Below are 23,527 nucleotides of genomic sequence, written 5' to 3'. Positions count from 1 at the left end.
TGTTTTATTGTGGCAGTTTTGAAACCTTCATTCAAATCTAACAAAGGTGACATCAATGCATTTTTCAATGTCTTGGACACAGGATGAATACATCATGGGTATACATTCAACTTATGCTATGCATTAAAAAAAATGCTTCAGTTCTTAAGCAATGTCTTATCTCTTAATAATATTTCTTTCAGCCACAGATTTTGTGAAGAAGACAACAGTTGCTGTATCAGGGGGTTTCCTTGTCGACGCCACACCTCCAGTACCAACAGGGCAACACATTGACGTGGAGGGACGATACATTACATCTCGTCTTATACATGTCTGGTAACGTTGAGAAAGTGGCATGTGAGCTCGTACAGATGTTTTCAGAGAAACCTTTGAAGGAAAAAGGGCCAGGTTGATGCTAATATGTTGGGTTCTCGAACAAAATTAGCATTCTATACGAAAATACATTTCATAATATTTTTCCCGACCTTGTTGAGTCAATAAATACATAGGCTGCATTTGTTCTTGTTACAAGACATGTTTTCAATTCTAAACACAAACTTAGTCGAGAACTAGAGATTACTGTACAACTGCAGCAATTTTCCACAACTCTGCATCTGTAGATAACGTACTGACTTTCTTATTGAAGCTGACATGTCCAGTTCTGGTCGGATTAACGTTAAATATTCATATATAGCTGCCAAACTTGCTCGACCTATTAACACTGATTTCTTTTTCTGTTGATTGTATTATTATTCTTATGTGTTGAATTCTTTAACTAATTGTTTTATATGGGTAACATTCACAAATGTACAATACAGAATAATAAACTTTGTGTGCTAGGTATACTTGTAATATATCCTCACACATTAATTATCAAAATATTTAGGTTTCAATATTTACTTTAGTTGTGGACAAAACATACACTGAAGAAGTCACACGACCTTTCTGATTTCATGTCCTGTTCTAGGCAAATGTTGATGGAGTAATATTCTACACTGGAACATCAACAATGTTGATATATTCCACAGCTGGAGGAACGTTTTCTCAGACGAGGAAAGTGGAATAAAGTCATACAGCGTTGCTATGGGCACCAGACTTGCGTATACTGATGTGTCAGAGTACATGATGACCGTTGAGGATTGTTTGGACATTGACACACTTAATAAAACAGAGGATGGTCACTCTTATTATATAACTGTGAAGGTAGCTTTGGACGTTTCTATCTTCTTTTCTTTCATGTGTACAAATAATCATGACACAAAATGATCCCCGAGTGTTCGTTTATTCGTAGATCTCGATCGTTGAGGTAGCTGGGTTGTAGGAGTCTAGTCTATCTCAGTTAAACAGACAATCGTCTTTGATTTAAAGATTCAAATAATAATATAACCTTGTTTGTAATAAATAAAGAACGGTCTGAAGTCCTAACTTATGTCGGGCAATCTTATTGATGTCCTTCTTCCAGGCCATCAACGGTGCAGGTCTGTACACACTGTCCTCATCACGACCTCTGGTTGTGGACACCACGCCTCCATCTTCTGGCCACGTCTATGACGGAGTACAGTCAGCTGCCTCACATGATGACAAAGACAAGGACTATATCACCAGTGTCTCCGAGATGGCAGCCTACTGGGAAGGCTTCGACGATCCTCATTCAAGTGTCGCCATTTACAAGGTCAAGGTCGGAACCTGCGCAGGATGTGACGACAAAATGAAAGAAGCCAAGACAGGGCTACATCAATGTGAGGATTGTTCATTGCTTTCTCGACTGTGCTTTTTTAAAATAATGTCAAGAAAAACATATCGATACAATACAATTTCAGATATCAGCCTACAGCACATCATGCTCTCCCCCAGGAGTGAAGTACTTCACCACAGTGACAGCCTGTAACACAGCAGGCCTCTGCAGCAGCTCCTCAACCTCAGACGGTGTGATCCTGGACAGCTCCCCACCAGTTCCTGGAACAGTGCAGGATGGTACAGGCGACATGGACATACAGTTCCAGGCGACGAGGTGATAAGGAGTATTTGGTATTACAATAGAGTATTTCGTAGAAATGATTAAGTAGAAGCAGTTCTATCTCGACGGAAATATCATTAAATTACTTTGGAACTATGCAGTGTTTACAGAGAGTTGGTATGTTTCACAGGACATTCATCGGTTGCAAGTGGCGAGGCTTCAGCGACCCTGAATCAGGATTAGATTACTATGAATGGCGTGTCGGAACAAAACCAGGAGCTGACAACATTCTCTCAGCCCGCACTGCAGCCTTGGGTGAGGTCATCTTCCACACCCTGTCACATGACCAACAGTTGCCCGTACGACGGACATTGTACAACACTATCCGGGCATTCAACAAAGCAGGTATGTTGCAGACGGTTGACGAGAACAGTCGACTTGTAGATGTAAGAGGTAGTCAAAATCGTGACAAACACTGCATCATGTTTCAGGGCTTTATTCAGAGGCCATGTCTAATGGGGTACTGGTGGATGACAGCGTTCCCATTGTGGTTACACTTCCGACAGTGAGAAGTTTAATGTCCCTTGTTCCCAACACTACAGTCAGTCGGACAGCTCTGAGTCTACACTGGGAATTCCAAGACGTTGAGTCCGCTATAGAACGCCAGTACCTCTCGTTATCATCTCACCAGCTTGGAGAGATAGATAGTTCTAATCTTGAGGTAAAGGTTTGTCTTATATAGATAAAACACAGTATATTTGGCATTCAGTTAGAATTGGTCTCCAGCAACCCATATTTATCGCAACGGTACTAATCGTATGCGACTAACGGGATCGGGTGGTCTCGCTGACTTGGTTGGCACATGTCTTCGTTTCCCAATTCCGTAGATCGATGCTCATTCTGTTGATCACCGGATTGTCTGGTCGAGACTCGATTATTTACAGACCGCCGCCATATAGCTGGAATATTGCAGAGTGTGGCGTTAAACTAAACTCACTCACTCAAGCTGAAGAGTGACCACGAAATATTGTCAGTACACAGAAATACTGAACGTTCATCTATTCATCCATGTATGTTGTATTCCAGGTTCCTGGTTTACTTCGAGAATACACTTTTGTGAACCTTGACTTGCATGATGGAAGTAAATACAAGGTGAAGGTTACCGCGTGCAATATGGCGGGTCTCTGTGTATCGGCACATACAAACAACATTTTAGTTGACAGCTCTAAACCAAATACAGGTATGATTTTGTTGTGCTCCAACGGAACAGATTGCGGAACGGTAATTTTACTCTTATTAGAAATCCGATGACAATGATGATGATGAAATAATATTTAATTTGCAGGTACGTTCGCCATAGAAACCGACCATGCAGTGAAACTTGCAAGACATCCGACTGGCTGGATGACTTGGACCAGGACCAGACTGAACCTGGCGTGGCTTGGCTTCTCTGACCTACATTCAGGGGTGGACCATTACCTTGTAACAATAGGATCTCATGAATTCGGAACAGATTACAATACGGTGAGATGATTGTAAGAGACAAAAAAGATCGCATAACTCATATACAGAAATAAGAGTTGCTTATACGTGACCGCCATACAGCTGAAGCATTGCGGAGTGCAGCGTTAAATTAAACTCACTCATTCTACGTGCAATTTTACACGGTGTAAATGTGCAAGTAGGAAATACTGATCCAACTTGAACATACACACACATTTATTTATTGCAGGGTACACTACCGGAGAAGGTCTTCCATAGTGACTCGGGTGTTAACAAAGGTGATGAAGGAGTCCTGCAACGTTTCACAGTACACAGTCGTGCCCTGCCGTCATCAGGATCTGTGTTTGTAGCTATTTGGGGTGTGAATGGGGTAGGTTCTTTGACACTGTCCTTAAACTTTTTAAACTGAAGTTATCCTATACTCAAAGCATGATTGTATCCAATTCTACTTCTAGGTTGGACTACAGAGTGATGCCTACCACGCTGAACTGGTCCTGAAGGCAGACTCTACTCTGTGGCTGGTGAGGAGGTGCCAGGCCTACAACTGTGAGGGACATTGTGTCTGTGCAGTGCAGGGCGGTACCTGTTCTGCCAGTAAAGCATGTGCACAAGACAAAACAGGTTTGTGGAGTAACGGGAAACCAAACAGAACAAGGATTAGGACCTAATATCACATTTCAGTCATTTTCGTAGCTATAGATCTCTTACACGTGTCTTGCATTTATGGCCAGTACATAAACTCACAACAGGTTAACAGAGCAGGAAGGATTAAGCTGCTAGAAACCCTCATTTCCGTTTTCTAACGAAAACTTCAACCCCTTTGCATCTTGATGGAAGCAGATCAAAATATCACAATCAAAGACGTGGTGGACGTCATGTCTCCGGGTGGTTCTAATGACGTCGACGTCAGTCTCTTCAACACCGTCATGGCTGCCACTTGGACTGACTCGTCAGGGGGATCATCTGTTTCACGGTAAGCAGCCGTTCTATACGCACTATGCATACTTTGTAACATTTACATGAGTTCACAGATGCATCCTGACACGTGTTATTTGTTATTTGTTGTCTGTAACATTTGTCCTTTGGAACAGATATGAATACAGTATAGGCGGAGGAGAGAGTGATGAGCCAATGGGAGTGTTTGACGCCACGGCCGACAGGATTTGGTTTGATGCAGGTCTACAAACATCTGCTGTTGTCTCATTACCTGCAGGTGAGAGTGAATCATACTTGTGCACAACTTCACACGACAGAAACATGCTCATATTGAAGCTTTAATCAGTTGGTATCAATTCAATCACTAATCGACATAGCACTTCAACAATCTCAATATACGTAAACAGCTGTTATACGTGTCATGATGATTTGCAGGCAAGTCTCTGATATCTGGAGTGAACTATTACTTTTTTGTGAGAGCGTGGTATAACAAAACCAACAGCATCTTCAAATCGGATGGCGTCCTCATCCAAACGGCACCACCCACAGTAACAGTCAAGATGGGCCAAGCTGTAAGTATCTGCTATTAGATTGTTCATATGTCTTTACAGAGCTGCTGTTGGTTTCAGTGTTGTAGAAGGTGAATGTGTTTAGATGGAGTGACTTAGCGCTGCTGTGTTACCACAGGTGAAAGAGCTTGCACACCCAACTGACACCAAAGATACAGACTTTCAGACACAGAACGAAACTCTGTTTGTGCAGTGGAGTGGAAAGTTCCTTCAGGGTCAGAGCGGCATCCTCAGATACAGGGTCTTTATCAGCACTGTGCAAGGAGGTATTTTGAATACTGAATTTGACGAATTTCGTCTAATTGCAATTCACTAATTCAACAGACAATCGTATAACTGTCGAATTTTGAGGACCCCATTCTTGACTAAATTTGCCAAATGACATTTAATTGCAATCACCTATTTAAACAGACCATCGTGTAACTTTCCAATTCGGATGCAGGTCACAGTATCCACAAATCAGAGGAGCTGACCTCCGCCAGCTATACAGCGACAGGTCTAATTTTACTTCCAAACACCGTCTACTACTGCAGTGTCCTGGCTTACAACAAGGCTGGTCTGGTCAGCTGGGCCTATTCTGATGGAGTACAGGTGGACGTCATGCCTCCAGTGGCAGGCAGAGTGAAGGATGGACGTGGTTCGTAATATTGTAGATCATTTCGTCTCTCTTAATATGGTATTAACAGAGGTATGATATATACAGTATACTAAACTTTTATGCATGTTTTCATACTGTTGAATATTGATGCAGGCATCCATGACTTGGACTACCAGAGTTCAACATCCGAAGCATCCGCCTCCTGGTACGGCTTCTCGGACACAGACTCCACAATAATCAAGTATTTTTGGTGTGTGGGGACAAGCAACGACACATCAGATTGCAGTGTGTTGGACTGGTTGGATATAGGACTACACACATCTTCTAGGAGGTCGCTGTTGTCTCCAATCGTAAATGGTCAGTGAATATAGAACGCTACATTATGTTAGTGCCACTTATGTTAGATATGGGATAATACGTATATACCTATCACATGATCACATTGTCTTGTGTTCAGGTACAAGAATATGGAGCAAGGTGTATGCTGTGGATGCTGTTGGTTACACCTCAGATGTTGTTGTTTCTGATGGAGTCGTTGTTGATGCATCTCCACCTGAACGTCAGGATGTAGCATATCTTGGAGACAATCTGGTTAAGAACCCATCTTTAGAGGGAGACGATATAATTGGTACTACCACGAAATGCAACCTCGTCATACCAACATCATGGGAAACTGACATAGCGTCCTGTATCAAGGTTCAGGCGCCGGATTCACCTTTAGCTAAAGATGGACATAAGTTTGTGTCCGTAATTGGAAGCATCCAACAAATGATCTCAGGTCTTGAGGTTGGGAGGCAGTACAAGCTGACTCTGCATGCTGGATACCCAGAGACTGTTTCCAACACCCACAGATCAGTTGATGCAATAGTTACAATAGGAAGTGAAGTCTTCAGCTTTACCCTGGACCCTAACCTCTGTAGAGGCACCTGCACTGTCGGAGATCACTCAGTCGTCCTGTGGAACAAGCACACATACAGGTTCACAGCCGTAGATACCAGTCTAGTGCTGAAGATAACGTCATCGTCCAGGATGATGGAGTTTGCACTAGACCATGTAAGTGTCCAGACTGTGGACTATGTTGCTGGTCAGGACAGTGTGGACACCGAGGAGCATCTGGTGGTCCACTCTGTGTTCCTGTCACACTGGTCATCTCTACATGTTTCCTGGCACTTCGAGGACCTACAATCTCCAATTACACAGTACACATGGGCGATTGGTAACTAGATTTATTGTCATTACGTCAACTGACTTTTCTGAATTAGTAAATGCAACACTGTGTAGTTTAGTGAGATGGTAAATGTTCGATATTATAGATCCAAGAATAATATGTTAACTTGAATATTGCGTATTTGTTTCAACGACTATCACTGGGGATGGGGAGGAAAGCATAATCTCTGACATAGGACCAGATCTGAAATTGTGACAAAATAGATTCCCGGCTTTGGTTCACGTCGTGGGTACAATGTGTAAAATACATTTATAGTGTCCTCCGCCGTGATATTGCTAGAATGTTGCTAAAATCAGCGTACCATCACACACTCACTCACTCACTCACTCACTCGCTAATGTAGACAGTTCTTTCTAATCTTTCAGGAGCTCATCAACACATCATTGTTTCAGTGTACCGTTATCGCAATGAGGATATATATACTCATTGAAACGAATAAGGGAACACTTGAAAGTACAAGTGTTACTTTATTCTTTTCCAGAATTTCACCTACAGTACAACACAAATCATGTGAAGAAACCTGGAAAAGAATAAAGGAACACTCGTACTTTCAGGTGGTCCCTTATTCGTTTTCCTGAGTATGTTAGTCCGTGTATAAGTTACTTATCATATCATACTCTGTGCGTTCGTATAATCAAAAGGTCCTTGTGTTCCAGGCACAACTCCAGGTGGTACACATGTCCAGGGCTACACGGACCTAGGTCGAGCCACACAGGGAACACTGTCTAATGTGCAACTGCTCCATGGCGCCACTGTTTATATTACTGTCATGGCGACGAATGCTGCTGGGCTGACAGCTGTGACATACTCTGACGCCATCACAGTAGACATGACTGCACCACAGTTCGACCTCATCAGTGATGGTCTGGATGGTAAACTTGAAATTTATATATATGTCAGATGAATAAAAACTAAGTGCAGGTCTACAACTCTTGATGGATTAATATTACATCAAATGCAATAATTGAAAGAGTTCTTCGTAACGTGGTAATTTAGCTGCTTCATTGCCACAGATTGAGTGTTTACTTTTGTTCCAGGACGAGATGAAGACTATCAGACATCAGGTGTGGTGAGTGTCTACTGGCAAGTCAGAGATGAAGAATCAGGTGTAGAACACTGCGACTGGGCTATTGGTACGTGGAATACTTCATTGCCAACAATATTAAACGCTAGCATTTTCTGTGTTGTTTAACATAAAGTCGCTGGAATGAAAGATCCATGGCAACAAGACGTGCACTTCGTGGTAACTTTCAAAGAGTAAACATCTTATGTCAGACGCAAATTCAGGCAATCCTTAAATTAATCAATACAATATGAATGTTCAATATGAAATATATTTCAGGGAATTCCTGACATTTGCAAGCCACAAATGATAAAATATTTGGTTGACATATGTGTAATCAGGAATCCAAACTTAACCATACGGTATAATTAAATTTTATGGATGAAGCGTGTCTTCACTACTGTAGTAAATGGACATTGTTTGAGATTTATATGGAATGTAGATGGAAACAGTTCCACGTGTAGCGAGTTTGGCGTCACAGTATTTAAACATAGTCCTAATGTATTCATATATATACAAACATCTTTACCATTTCTTGTACGTACGCCATGTACTAGTATCTTGTTCAATGACAAGGGAGGACACGAGGCAGCAGCGACATGAAACAGTTTGAGAGGATCCCCCCAGGTCAGTCCACAGCCCAACATGACATCGCCTCCAAGATCCACTCGTCATCTGTGACAGTCTACACCACAGTCCGGTGCTTCAACAAGGCGGGGCTGGCGGCGGCCATGACGTCGGATGGAGTTGAAGTGGTCCAGACAAGGAACCAGACATCAGTTCCTGGCTTCAGTGTCCTGAGAGAAAGTCAGTCGGTGTACAGTGAGAGGGATATGTGTCACCAGAGTCAGGAGAAAGTCCGACTCCGATGGGACAAAACCAGCCGACATTTCAAAACAGTGGTAAACTGAATATCATCACAAAATCAGAAAACAAGGAACGTGAAACATCAATAATTACATCTACATACATCTGTTGTTGATTACTATGATGACAGTAGTTGCTGTAGTAAAACAGTATTTACGTATACAGTAGTTGCTATAGTAAACCAGTACTTGGGGTAGCTGCTATAGTAAAACAGTACTTGGGGTAGTTGCTATAGTAAAACAGTACTTGGGGTACTAGCTATAGTAAACCAGTACTTAAAGCACTAGCTATAGTAAACCAGTACTTGGGGTAGTTGCTATAGTAAACCAGTACTTGGGGTAGTTGCTATAGTAAAACAGTACTTGGAGTAGTTGCTATAGTAAAACAGTACTTGGAGTAGTTGCTATAGTAAAACAGTACTTGGAGTAGTTGCTATAGTAAACCAGTACTTGGGGTAGTTGCTATAGTAAACCAGTACTTGGGGTAGTTGCTATAGTAAAACAGTACTTGGAGTAGTTGCTATAGTAAAACAGTACTTGGAGTAGTTGCTATAGTAAAACAGTACTTGGAGTAGTTGCTATAGTAAAGCAGTACTTCCTGTGGTTGCTATAGTAAAACAGTACTTGGAGCACTAGCTATAGTAAACCAGTACTTGGAGTAGTTGCTATAGTAAAACAGTACTTGGAGTAGTTGCTATAGTAAAGCAGTACTTCCTGTGGTTGCTATAGTAAAACAGTACTTGGAGCACTAGCTACAGTAAAACAGTACTTACAGTAGTAGCTATAGTTAAACAGTATTTCCTGTGGTTGCAATAGTAAAACAGTACTTGGGGTACTAGCTACAGTAAACCAGTACTTACAGCAGTTGCTGGTGTTTCAGATTGGTATTGAGGGAGATACGCTGACACAGCAGAATGTCGTCCCCGTCCATCTGGAGTACACCTTGGCCACATTAGTGGGTGTAACACTAAAGTATGGAGCGACGTATCATGCCCTCAGTTTTCCTATTGACGGGATGGGAACACACGGAGAGACAACTGTCTTGAACTTCACGGTGCATGGGCTTCCTCCAGCGATAACAGGTATGTGGTTTGTGCTGTAAAACAGCTTAATCTTGCCAAACAAATGCAGGTCTATACCAGATAGCTTAGATTATGTTGCTCAAAAACCGTGATAAAATAAGTCACACTATCTAAAATTATGGATAGTTTTCATAAAAGTAATTCAGTTCTGTAAGTTGCCAATGCAACATAGATCTGCTGGTTAGTGGGTCATGCCCTCTACGGTCAAGTTAATGGTGAATGACAATATACACGTGTTTAACATCTCCCCACAGCTTCTGGCCGTTTGTCTGTGGTCAAAACTGGCGACCGACTGACCGTCACCTGGCGGAATATGTTTGCTTCTCCCTGGGACGACCTGAAGTATGAAGTTCACGTTGGAACAGTTCTCGGAGGCGCCGATATTGTAGACAAGCTGTTAACAGAGAATGATGAAATCACTCTGACTTTAAATTCACAATATCGGGGATTTAGTGAGATTCATGTTACTCTTACCGCTATTGACACGTGTGGTCTGTCGACCTGGTCCACACAAACAGTAAGATTGAACTAAGTGCAGTTCATTCATGCTTCCTAAATAATGGTTAAATGTATAACCAAACACTATGTCACTGTATGGTCTGTCGACCTGGTCCACACAAACAGTAAGCTTAAACTGAAGGCAGTTCATTCATGTTTCCTAAAGAATGGTAAGATGTATAACCAAACACTATCCCACGGTGCACCGGTTGTTTTGTTTTCTTCAACATATGATATAAGATATAGTTATTCAATTTGAATAGTATTTTTATTGAATAATACAAACTATACTTTTACGAACACATTACTCATTTCGTGCAATGCAAATGCACACGCAACATGTCTCTCATGAGAAAGGTATCAGCCTTTTCATGGATGCTCTCTCATGAGAAAGGTATTCGCCTTTTCATGGATGCAGACCGAGCGGCATACTGACATGCAACAGGGGGCATGAAGCGTGAATGTTGTACATATTTTTTTCTATACTTACATAGCGTGCATTTCATATTCTGTTATAACCTTGGTATTTACATTTGACACCCATCCTATAGACATATACATGTATTTGTGCATGTCAGTGAAACATATATTCTGGTGTCCCCCGCTGTGATATTGCTGGAATATTGCTAAAAGCGGCGTAAAACTAACCTCACTGACTCACAGAAACAAATATTCAGGTGTCCCCCGCTGTGATATTGCTGGAATATTGCTAAAAGCGGCGTAAAACTAACCTCACTGACTCTCTGAAACAAATATTCTGGTGTCCCCCGCTGTGGTATTGCTGGAATATTGCTAAAAGCGGCGTAAAACTAACCTCGCTGACTCACTGAAACAAATATTCTGGTGTCCCCCGCTGTGATATTGCTGGAATATTGCTAAAAGCGGCGTAAAACTAACCTCACTGACTCACTGAAACAAATATTCTGGTGTCCCCCGCTGTGATATTGCTGGAATATTGCTAAAAGCGGCGTAAAACTAACCTCACTGACTCACTGAAACAAACATGATTGTATCGATTAGTATAGATAAACATGTTGCAGGGAAAATATCAAATTAATTCCCATTCTTCTATAGTAATTAGGATATTCTCCCTCTTGACACAACCCTACTTTCACACTCTTTCATGTTCTACTTGTGGAAACTATTTGGAAAATAAACAAGAGCTTTTTGTAGCCTTATTTGTGTTGTGTGAGTAGTCTTTGAGCGATGCACTCGGCATATGTTCTCTGTCTTATAAGTATGCTGAATTCCATCGCAAACGGATGAACTCAATGCACAGTACACCGCTGGTTCAACGATTAGTTCATCAATCAGCCTGTAGTAAATAGGGTCTGTGAGTGTGTGAGTTGAACTGGAGACCGCTGTCAACAGTATATATCACGGCGTGTCATGATAATATCGAAGGACATTGATCCGAAGCGAGATAGGTCTCAGACGTGAAACATTAAACCTGGAAACATAATTTGAGAGATCAACACAAGGTTTATGGCGTGTCGAAAGTCTGCACCTCTTTACGGGGAATGACTGCGCGATACAGGATCCGAACAAAGAACAAACAGTTAAGTGCTTGTCAGATTTGTTTTAGTTTTTGTTGTCAAAGCTTAAATGATGTAACACTAAATGTTGATTATACCTTCAAGTTGTTAGAATTCAAAGCTTATACAAATTTTGAAAGACAAGAATAGTTCATTTCTTACCGTAATAACATTTGTACAGAATGAACACACTCCCTTAAATCGCAATTTGGAGATACACATGCAGTATGCCCCATTGTGTGAATGATGTTTCACGGTTTTATGAATTAATGATGAAAACGTTGACTTAGAAATTTTCTTTCATACCTTTATCGTCCCTCACGATTGTTGGCGGTCATACCATTACTGCCATACTTGACTACAGGTTGTAATGTGCAGCTACTGTGCTGACTATGATCACACAATAACCATCATTGGTATATAAGTCTTAAACACACTTCACCTAAAATACTGACTATGGTGTTATTGACATCCTAGTCAAATGAGCCAATTTCCTACCTCGCACTTACACATACTCACTAAACGTATCACAGATGATGGTGTCTTCCTTCTTCACAATGATGTACACTCACTCACTTACTCACTCAAACCCACACACTGATACACGTGGGGGTAAAAATTTCAAAAGAGGCAAATTTGTCATGGAAACCATGTTCACATTAGTGTGTGTGTGCGCGCGCATCAAACCGTCATCAAAATATACTATAATGGTTTTCAATTTAAAATATCTCATGGTGAAAACACGTGCGCATTAATACTGGATCTCTACCACGATCAGGCCTAAAGCATGTTGTTCGGATGAGATTTGTTATTTTGAGATAATGTTATTAACCAGCTATTAGCGGGAGATAACACACTGTCCACAGCAGAACCGATTCAATGACGAGATTGTTAGTATAGTTGCTGTGGATCAGTGTATACTGTACGAACGAATCGGTACTTAGTTAAACTGCCCTGAAGGCGCACAAAGTGTCTGCGTTTAGGATATTAGCGACACAATTATTGGCAAAACGTTATTTCGATGTCGATAGACACGTACGCTTCCGTCTAGTCACTGAACCATATACGCGTCGACAGATTTGTAGATTCCAGAATCGAACGGTATTGCACCACTGGATCCGTCGACGTCGATGTAGTCGTCGCAGCACAGGACCACACTCGGATCTTCTGGCTCGAAGTCGAGCTTCTCTTTAACGATTACGAATTGTTTGCGCCGACACTCTCCTCAAACTACACACTGCACTTGCAGTTGCTGTGACATTCCGATTCAGCAAAAATAAGTACCATAATGTACCTATCCTGGCATGCAGTGGTATTCCGAGGTCTACTGCTGAGAGGCCGATCGTGCGTAAGAGTGCTTTGTTGATATAGGTCCCATAAACTTTGATGCTACTCTGGTGAACATTTGGGGGACGTCCACAGCAGATTTCGACTCCCCCAACCTCCCCAGATGTCCAATGACAATGTTTCGATTTGCAGCAATGAGTCGTGGCATAATGATATTCTTTCAGTTAGACCGCCTCCGTGGTGTAGTGGTTAGAGCGTCTGCCCGGAGAGCGGAAGGTCGCGGGGTTCGATCCCCGACCGCGTCATACCAAAAGACGTTAAAATATGGTACTTGTTGGTCCCCGCCTGGCGCTCGGCATTAATGACTACAATTTCTGTTCGGCTCGGAGTCAGTATAATGCGTCTGAGTGGGGTATTCATGCTTCACTGCGGCATGGTATCTAAGTGGGCTAGCACTATAAAACCAGCTGCACATACACATCCTCATATGAGCGAAATATTCTCAAGCACGACGTTACTCCCAATTTCACCTCACCTTTCATTAAGCTAAAAAATGCAAATTACCGTCTAAAAACAAATGGCCTAAAATCGGCAATGTCCTTGCTCACAAGGTGCATATTGCGAACCACTTTTGCTGCAAAACATTTTCATGCAAGTTGACACAATCGAACGTAAACGTAAACTAGTTGTTGGCGGTACATTTGGGTTAGCATGGGTCCGACAAAATGACGACATCTGATTCCCATCGTCCTAAGTCGACAGCGAACCAAGATAGATCAGCTGGGATTATGTGAACCTTGTTTGTTATTGCTCGTCCATGTCGATTATGGTCACGCAAATGATGTAATGAAGATGGCCTGGAAGAGTGTTTCCTCGGGGAAAGAATGTCTTACTAGGAGTGTCAAGTGTCTTCATATTCGTTGGGGGCGGTGGGGTAGCCAAGTGGTTAAAGCGTTGGCTCGTCACGCCGAAGACCCGGGTTCGAATCCCCACATGGGTACAATGAGTGAAGCCCATTTATGGTGTCCCCCGCCGTGATGTTGCTGGAATATTGCTAAAAGCGGCGTAAAACCAAACTCAGTCAGTCAGTCATATTCGTTGGTGTCAAATTTACACCGACAGACACTGTTAAGCGTTTCTTAATTCCTCTTTTTGAAGGGTATGATGAACATGAATGTTCTTGAAACGGTTATTGAACACCTAAAATCATATCGGGGTACTCATGTGGCTTTATATAACCGGCGTTTGTCATGCAGGCCCGTTTATACCCAGGGCGCGGGAGCCCGGAATGCAACAGTTGTGATATTTCTTCTTGTTCACCACAACATTTGGATGCATTTTAGAAACAAGATCGTAGGTATAATATGCATTTATGTATATTTTTCTGCACTGAATCTTATGAATCTGTGGTTGCAGGTGATCTATAGCCCGTTCTCCTGTTGTACTGTTGTCTCTCGTGATATATTTTTATGATTGCGTACTAGTTTTACATTGAGAGCTTTGATATTCTACTAGTTTTACTGTCCTTCGATGACAGGTTTTTACGTTATACATTTATTGATTTGAATTTTGATATAAACTGTTCTCGTCACGATATGGCTTCAATATTGCCGATGTGACGTTAAATGTTTACTCACTCACTCACTCTTATGTATCTTCACGTTACAGATTTAGGTGTATGCAACAAACGACAATCATTTAGAATCTTTATGACTATATATATGTTATAGGTATCTTAACACCGTGAAAGTCCGGGTTAGAATATTGATCCCATGCTTGTCGTAGGAGGCGACTAACGGAATCGGGTTGTCAGGCTCGCTGACTTGGTTAACACATGTCATCGGTTCCAAATTGCGTAGATCGATGCTCATGCTGTTGATTACTGGATTGTCTGGTCCAGACTCGATTATTACAAACCGACGCCATATGGCTGGAATATTACTGAGTGCAGCGTAAAACTAAACTCACTCACTCGCTTAATAAAAAAACGCTAAATCGACATTATGACCGAATATTTTATCAGGAATGGGTTTTAAGAAAGTTGGGGCATAAAAAGGTGAGCTCCTTTACCAATCTGATAAAAAAAATTCCCAGATTGTATTAAAGAAAGTTGCTACTTGCACAATAATTTCACTGAAAAAAATGACCTTCTTGTCTGGCGTCCGGCGTCTGTAAACGTCTTCCCGTCGGAAGCCACACTATCAGTATTTTATCAATGAAGCCTCACGCTGTTTCCATCAATAACTACGGCTAAATTTGCTCTAGAGTTTCCAGTCCGAATTATTGAAATAGTGTTCACTGCTGCAGTATAAATTCAAAACTTGACTTGAGTATGTATGTGTAGTTAGTAATGTGGTTTACATGAAGTCTGCGTAGCTGACAAACTGAATTTCCACATGGCTGCTCCTCCTAACGAAGGCTCTTTTTATTATTCAGCGTTAAAATTGACATTTCACCAGTGTATTCTTTTATATCTTTCCTCAGAATGTATTGTGTCACACTATCAATGTAGGCCTATTGCACAACGTCAACGGCTGGACACTCATGATACTGAATTTGTGAATAAGTTGTCACAGTGATAAAGTTGGCTTCTCACCAAATCACCCAAATTAATTATCTTCTTACATTGTTGTACAGAAAGTATACTAAATTAACCGAGCATGACCTAAAATTACATAAGAAATATTGAAAAAGTTATAAAAATAACCTAAATAAAAATGTAGCAAAGCAGTTTGCATTAATTTTGATGTCACGTATCGCGCGTGGCACATGCACTTTGTGCACAATGAACTTACTTATTGCATGCTTTTCACACCTGATATTGAAAATTGGAGAACGGTTGCTCATTCTCTAACCTCTGAATGTTGTGGAACACATGTTAATTCAACCTAAACTGTGCGTACCTCATGCCGCGGTTTACAGAACATAATATGAACACGACGAAGTTACCTGTGCGGAACTGACTGAGCACAACTTCCGGCCACGGCGACCAATTTTGCACCAGCGTCACGACGGGCACGTCTTGCCTGGTGCAAACGGCATCTACGGTACGGGAGACAAGATTGGGATGGTGTTTTGTTCACAGACCGAGTCGAGATTTCATCTAGACAGCTCAGATGGCAGGGCAAGGGTGTATAGACGGCGAGGTGAATGGTATGGTATGGTGCTTTGTTCAACGTCGACAGTTGGAAGCGTTGTGGTATAGGGGGCATATCATTGTCGGACACATCTTGTCATTGTCAATGGCAATCTGACAGGTCTGCGATACAAGGATAAGATTATTGGGCCTCACGTGCATCCGTTCATTCAAGGATAAACGCAACTTCATGCTTCAGCAAGATAATGAGCGTCCACATTTCGCTCGTATTGTGACCTGTCACCTATTGAGCACGCTTGGGAAGCGGCGTTTACGCCAAGGCCCAGAACCAGCCATTGACGTTAGCTGAATTGGCACAAGCATTGGTTCAGACATTCCCCAAGCTTTTTTCAATCACTTAGTATCGTCTAGGCGTCGTCGCTGTCAAGTCAGCATCAACACCAATGGTGCACACACATGATACCGATTTTGCGAAAAGATTTTTGAAACCACATCTCTTCATGTCAGGGCATGTCACGATGTCTTATGTCAAATCATAAACATTTCGATTTCGATATCATCCTGTCAACAGTTAAACAGTGGTTAAGTAAAACACCACATTGTTATCTTTTTGCATTAAAAATGATACACAGCATCAAATAATGCACAGTTACTCTATTCCAGGAGAGAAAGAGTGTGTAAATAATGATGTTTTCTAAAGGTCACGGGGCCAACGTCAGTGTTTAATATCTAAAATGTTTGGTTACTTTTTGTCTCAAAGTATTATTGTTTCTCTCTCTCTAAACTTGGAGTTTGTCTTTATACTGAAATACGGTAACTTCCTTGTCTGAAATATACAACATATACTTATACAACATATACTCATACAGCGTGAGACAATGCATGTGAGTGTGCGTCTTGTTTGTTTGTTGTTTAATTTAGTCTGTTTGTTGTATAAAGCCACACTAGGCAATATTCCAGCTATATGGCGGCGATCTGATAATGATCGATTTTATTATAATGATCAACAGCACCATAATCGATCTACGCTATTGGGATACGATGACATGTGTCAACCAGGTCAGAGTGCCTGACCCCCCGATCCCGTTAGTCGCCACTTACGAAAAACATAGAATACTGAAGACCAATTATAACCCGGATTTTCACGCGTTGCTTCTTATGAGTATTTGTTTGGTTTATGGTGCAAGCCAACGCTGATGCATGTCACAGTTCTACTTGACTATGCGATCAGAGCCGATCAGTTATTGGTTATGCACCAATTGCATAAACTCAAGACATGGTAACAAAGTATCCAGTCTACGACCATTTGACTGACCTTGACTCCTACTGCCTAAAAGTAACTATCGGGTTCTGAAAGACATAAAACCCTTATGATTACCCATGGATGTTCTTATACGCACAATTGTCTCAAACGAACGCTAGCTATGAAAACAAATATGAGTCTCCCAATGGGATCACTACGACTCAATAAGCAGCTTCCTTGTAGAGCTCGGCAGTATGTATATATAGTGACTTTGTCACGAGAGGGTAGGACTGCAGTGATACGTTCTTGTTATCCAGCAGGGAACATCGACAGAAAGGAAGTATGCCTTTTGTACAATACTGCATATTGTTTTGGGCCTGTACATTTGCGACTTGGAATCTCAGCACAGGATTGCAAGCAAAGGGGTGAGAAAACCTTTCTGATCTATCACTAACCTCGTCACGTCAAAATATATCCATTGGCCTCTGGGCAATCATCTGAAGCATTTCAAATATAGATTGAAAAGACCAAGGACTTTTCTTCATTACTGTTATATAGAGATTAGAGATGTAAATTTTTCATTGAAAATTAATGAAGAGTGATCTTGTATGATAAAGGTAAAGCCTCGGATATTTGTAACTTTATCAACTCGTGTTGATATAATTGATATCAGAAGACACGAGGGTGAGATTCTATTTATCATACAAAATCACTCTTCATTAATTTTCAATGAAAAATTTACATCTCTGAACATGGCACTGCCATTAGACTTGCAGTGCAGCGATGTCATAGCATTGTGACGTCATCAAGTACATGACGTCATATCATTGTTAGGGCATTGTACAAAATCTACTGTCAAAACGATATCTCCTAGGAGATATCGTTTGATCTCACACAAGCGATGTCTCCTGTGGAACACAGTTTTGGATGATAAACTAAGTTTGTTTGTTCTGTGTTCATACACACGTACCTGTTCACTGTGAGATATATTGATGTTTTGCCTGCTGGAAAATGGCTTCGCATTATGGACAGTTACGCATTATGTAATTGTAATGAGCAAGGTTATCTTATTGAGTTAAATGCCGATGGACTAATATATTAAGCTACACATGGTAATGGGCTGCATGATCTGGTTTGAAATATGATATAAAATCGAGTATTTGACAACGTTGCCATGTACCAAGAAACACGTTCTCATGCAAGAGTGAGTGAGTGAGTTAAAATTTATCGCCACATCGGCAATATTTCAGCCATATCGTGACGAGAACAATCAATTGTTATACATAGTAATTAATGGCAAATTATACAAACCTGTCAACGAAGGACGGTAAAATAACTAGATTATCACAGATATGAATTTAAAACTAGTAAATAAATCTAAAATAGTTTAACTATAGAGGACAATACAATATAAAAACGGGCTATAGATTGCCAACAACTGAAGGTAGACCACCATACTAGGGACCGTGGGCTCATGCAAGAGACATCTTACCAGATTTCGTTCAGGGTTGTCTAAAACACCGCAAACATGCTGTCTTTTCCTCCATGTTTTCCTGTATTTATCATTTGAAATATAAGCTTTAACCAAACGTAGACTGCACTACTTTGAATGTCTGGTGTACCTTAAAAGGTGTGTATATTGTACACAGTCGTAGTCTATAATTTCATCACCAAAAGTTTGAGCGTGTCATGTACAATTTTTGTTTTCGTGACTTTTTTACTTTTTTTACTCTACATTACTCGAATGTTACATTGTACTGCGTTTGCTGCTAATAAGCCGTTAATCAGAGGCTCCTTTCACGAAGCAACCTTTACTAAGGTTAACCTTATCTCCCATTCTTTAACATTGCACTAAGGTTACTTATTGACTTACGATCATCTCAGTGCTTCGTGAAAGGAGGCCCAGTTAACTACTAACGTCCTCTGTCACAATACACTATGTATTATCGAATTGAGGCTCGGTATGTTCCGTGGATGTAGTATTTAATAAAACATGACGAGATAACGTATGTCCAGTAAGATCTGAGTATTTAAATGTCATCATCACACACCAATGATTGCACACTTTCTTTTAGCTCTATCTCCGTTTGGTACATTTGAACTTAGCATTTCAATTTGGAAATCAACTCTTCGAAGTCATTCAAACTGGTCAATCATCTTATTGATGGACAGGTGGGCTACTAGATCACCGTGTGTTCAGATTTGATGAAATAATGCTTTAGGATACAACTATTATATAATTATGTTAGATTATATAAGTTGTATGGTTACACTGTAAATAGAGCAAATTTTGGGGATGACGCATGTGTTGATAAAATACATAATATTATTATAATTATTTTAGAAATATTTCACAAATTGAAATCTCTTCAATAGCTGATATAATACTGAAAGTTAGTTGCTGTATAGTGTTTGCTGCCCGAACTTATGTCTCTGTATGGACCATCTAAATAATAAGTGCAACACAGGAAAACATTTTCTTAATGTAAAATCACCAGTATGTGAGAGGACCTTTTGTTAGAGTTTGATTTCATGTTCAGCAAACCCATCGAACATGACACCGCCCGTGTTTGAGTGGTCTTACAAAGCCATAAGGTGTGTGTTATATAAAGCCGTTTGCATCACATGTAACAAGACATAACACGCCATAAAAGTATGGACCAGGCGATTCACATTACCTCCAAATAGCGTAACATGACAATGGTGAGGTGAGTTGAGGTGAAATGAGGTGATACAGCATTTGTTGATGAGAACAGCCTCTCATCTATTCTAGTTGTATATAACTGGTATTACATGTTTCACATGAATACTTGCGTGTACACAACGAGATACCGATGTTTTGATCGGAGGTGTGCGATAAACACCTGAGATTAGAGCTATCAAGCCAAAAGGTGGACACTCGGCACAAGAGATTGTACTTCCAATCGCATTGGCTACACCTGCATGCAGTTGAAACCCAATAATTGCTAATACCTTAGGTAAATAATGACATTGTTTATGCTGATGTGATGTAACAAACATATAGTACAACTGTATGTTTAACCGTTTAGTTATTTAATCTGTGTTTGAGGAGCCGCATGTATACCCGTGTGAGCCCTGCGTTATATTCCCCCCTGACGTGTTGCAGCATGCATGACGAGTCTCAGGTTCAGTGGATTTGACAATCTCGAGAGAGATATATGGAGTAACATTTCATGACATGACTGTATTCATGTTAGCTAAACAAACACTTCCGTCATGAAAGCACGTTTTGTGTTGTTTATTCTCGAGGTGTTAATTATATACAAATCTTCTTGTAACAAATCCTACTGCGGACACCTTGATTGTCATAAGTCGTGACAGGTGTCGTTAGATAAAAATAATATCTCATATTCGGGTTCAGACTAAATGTAACGGTGACATAGCAAAATTCAAATACATATTCGAGCATGGGAACAATGTAAAAAAACATCAAAATTAAATTTTGTTGTAGTTAAAAACAAACTAACAAAACACACTGACAGAAAAAAATAAAATAAAACATGCATTCGTGTGATTTAAGTGTATTGACAATAGGTCATTGAGAAACAAGGTCTTTGAAGTTATCGGTATGTGTGTGTGTGTGCGTGCGTGCGTGCGTGCGTGCGTGCGTGCGTGCGTGCGTGCGTGCGTGCATGCGTGCGTGTGTGTGTGTGTGTGTGTGTGTGTGTGTACTTTATGTGACTTCCCGTGTCTGTGCGTGTGTATGTATGCGTGATAGGAGTTGTTCAGGCCACAACGTATGAAGTAATATGTTCAGTATCGAGTGTATATGGTAGATACCACATATGTCTAGTACATTATAGGGTAGGTAAACTCCAACCAGGAGCTTTGGCAATGTTAATCACAAACGCCTGACAAAATTAACATTTGACAAATTAAAAATCGCAGTGCGAAATCGAACTCCCATACGATAGCATAAAATTCCGACATTCCCCGATTCGCCTAACAAGGATAAAATGGGTTCACAATTTCTGTCCATTAAGCCTGCCTCCAAATTACAGGGCTTTTACTGTCTGGTCAACCATTTGAGTATTTGGTGTTCTTTTGGGAGCTCTTCCTACTTGTTATATATCATTAAGGTGCAAGATCACATGCGCGTAGTCACCCGTGAAGGTCAGGGTTAGAATTGACCTTCAGTAACCCATGCTTGTCGTAAGAGGCAACTAACAGGATCGGGTGGTCAGGCTCGCTGACTTGGTTGACACATGTCATCGGTCCCCAATTGCGCAGATCGCTGTTGAGCACCGGATTGTTTGGTCCAGATTCGATTATTTATAGGCCGCCGCCATATAGCTGAAATATTGCTGAGTGCGGCGTAAAACTAAACTCACTCGCTGATTCGCTCACTGATTCACTCACCTGAGCGTGGTGATTAATACATTAAAGGACACAAGTAATTGGCGAACACCATTCACATTCACTGAAACAAGTTAAAACATTAAACAATGTATTTCACTGAGTGATTGGACATATCAATCTTACAGAAAGAGTTGGGCTATAAAAGGAATTACAGACAAAAACAATTATCACCCTTAAGCTAAATTTGTCAAATTTTGATTGGTAATAGCCAAAGCATACCAAACTATGTAGGGCATTTGCGAGTGTGTACGAACCGTACACCCCGTCAAATCTATCATGAGACACACTACACGGTTTTGTAAGAATGACCTTGACCTTAGATGGAATGTGGCTGCCAAACGGCTGATCGCTTCGAAATTTTAGAGTTGGCGTATACAATTATGAGTATAAACAGAGTAATCAAATTGTTGTCATAATTTCTTATTAGTTTGTGTCAATAAATATACCCCCAAAATAAAATGTTTCTGTGAAGAACTCTTTCACTTAGAAGATAAAGCTACTCTGTGTTCAATTTTGCGGTCCTTTATCGCTGATTTAAGACCGCTAAATGTAATTTAAAAACCGAACGCGTTAGCGTGAGGATTTAAATTAAACATTTACCGGTCTTAAATCAACGACAAAGGACCGCAAAATTGAAAACAGAGTAGCTCTATCTTCATTCTAGCACGACTGATAAGCATTTTAAAACCGAACTGTTTAGCGCGCAAGAACACAAGGCGCAAAGGGGCCCTTTTCTGGAAATCGCTTGGAATCGTCCCGTTGAGGGACAGGTTGTGTAATGAACAAAATAAGACATTTTCAACAACATAAATGCTATATTTCAGGAACCAGTATGCTTGTATTTGTAACAAGAAGCATACAAAAGTATTTAAAAATACAGTTTATACTGTGAGCAAGTACAATTATTTGATTTTTCTCAAGCGAATTATTGATCTCCCCTACTGTATGACAATATACTCGCCCAAATGCAAGCCGTAAACTCGCTAAGTTTAGTCGCCGTTAACTTTATTCACGGAAATAATTGTTGATAACCACGCTGCTAGTCCCAATTTGGAAAAGACCTAACATGCCACGTTTTATGTGGGATACATGGACAGTGGAAGTGGAAGTGGAAGTACTGGGCATTACGGCCGGGACGGAAGCGGTCAGGTTTGGACCAGTCGGCCGACGTGTGTTGTCGATCCGGATACTGTTCATAAATAAGACCTCCATTCATTTGATGTTGTTCACGTCAATGAGTCGTTAACTTGATTGCTCATGCGTGCATGTGGGCATTTGCAGTTTAAATAGATGCGTGAAATAATGCTATGTCCAAGTCTTACTTTCCTTTCAGTGTAAATGTAGAGCCGTATACAACTTACAGGCCATCACGTTACACAACGAAGTGTGGTTGGTTCAAGTGGCAACAGTGCACAAGATACAGGTGAAAATGTCATTTCTTAAAAGCAAAGGTTGTTATTCATAATGTTTTTTTCTCTGAATATATGAATGATGATATCTTCCTGATCTGACTTGGTATCCCTGTTAATGACATTTGAACGAAGATTTAGTTATATGTGGACCATATTTTCTCTGCTGGCCAGTCAACCTCTGTGACAAACGGGAGAATTCGCTGATTTGCAGAGACCAAATCATAGTTTAGGCAGGTATTGCGTCAGAATATTAAAGCATATGATATTACCAGTGTTTTGAAGTTGGACATTCTT

The 23,527-nt window shown here is 40.8% G+C and overlaps 1 protein-coding gene across 1 annotated transcript in view; it reads left to right on the top strand.

The window, feature by feature from the left end:
* The window catches only part of LOC124270793, a 73,798-nt gene that overhangs the window by 9,475 nt on the left and 40,796 nt on the right, over positions 1–23,527 (top strand). The window contains exons 20-38 of the mRNA XM_046705833.1: positions 1,442–1,657; positions 1,800–1,990; positions 2,127–2,341; positions 2,428–2,657; positions 3,023–3,176; positions 3,282–3,460; positions 3,669–3,809; positions 3,895–4,060; positions 4,280–4,412; positions 4,531–4,652; positions 4,811–4,947; positions 5,063–5,210; positions 5,387–5,581; positions 5,696–5,899; positions 6,000–6,758; positions 7,427–7,642; positions 7,808–7,903; positions 8,410–8,735; positions 9,580–9,781. Of these exons, the coding sequence (XP_046561789.1) occupies positions 1,442–1,657; positions 1,800–1,990; positions 2,127–2,341; positions 2,428–2,657; positions 3,023–3,176; positions 3,282–3,460; positions 3,669–3,809; positions 3,895–4,060; positions 4,280–4,412; positions 4,531–4,652; positions 4,811–4,947; positions 5,063–5,210; positions 5,387–5,581; positions 5,696–5,899; positions 6,000–6,758; positions 7,427–7,642; positions 7,808–7,903; positions 8,410–8,735; positions 9,580–9,781 (4,030 nt within the window). The remainder of the gene's footprint in view (positions 1–1,441; positions 1,658–1,799; positions 1,991–2,126; positions 2,342–2,427; positions 2,658–3,022; positions 3,177–3,281; positions 3,461–3,668; positions 3,810–3,894; positions 4,061–4,279; positions 4,413–4,530; positions 4,653–4,810; positions 4,948–5,062; positions 5,211–5,386; positions 5,582–5,695; positions 5,900–5,999; positions 6,759–7,426; positions 7,643–7,807; positions 7,904–8,409; positions 8,736–9,579; positions 9,782–23,527) is intronic.

Source organism: Haliotis rubra, unplaced genomic scaffold (assembly GCF_003918875.1).
Source record: "Haliotis rubra isolate DU_JTF1 unplaced genomic scaffold, ASM391887v1 Scf155, whole genome shotgun sequence".
In the NCBI taxonomy this organism is placed as follows: Eukaryota; Metazoa; Mollusca; class Gastropoda; order Lepetellida; family Haliotidae; genus Haliotis; species Haliotis rubra.
The sequence above is the reverse complement of the archived record's forward strand: the minus strand, read 5'-3'. Positions and strand labels throughout refer to the sequence as shown.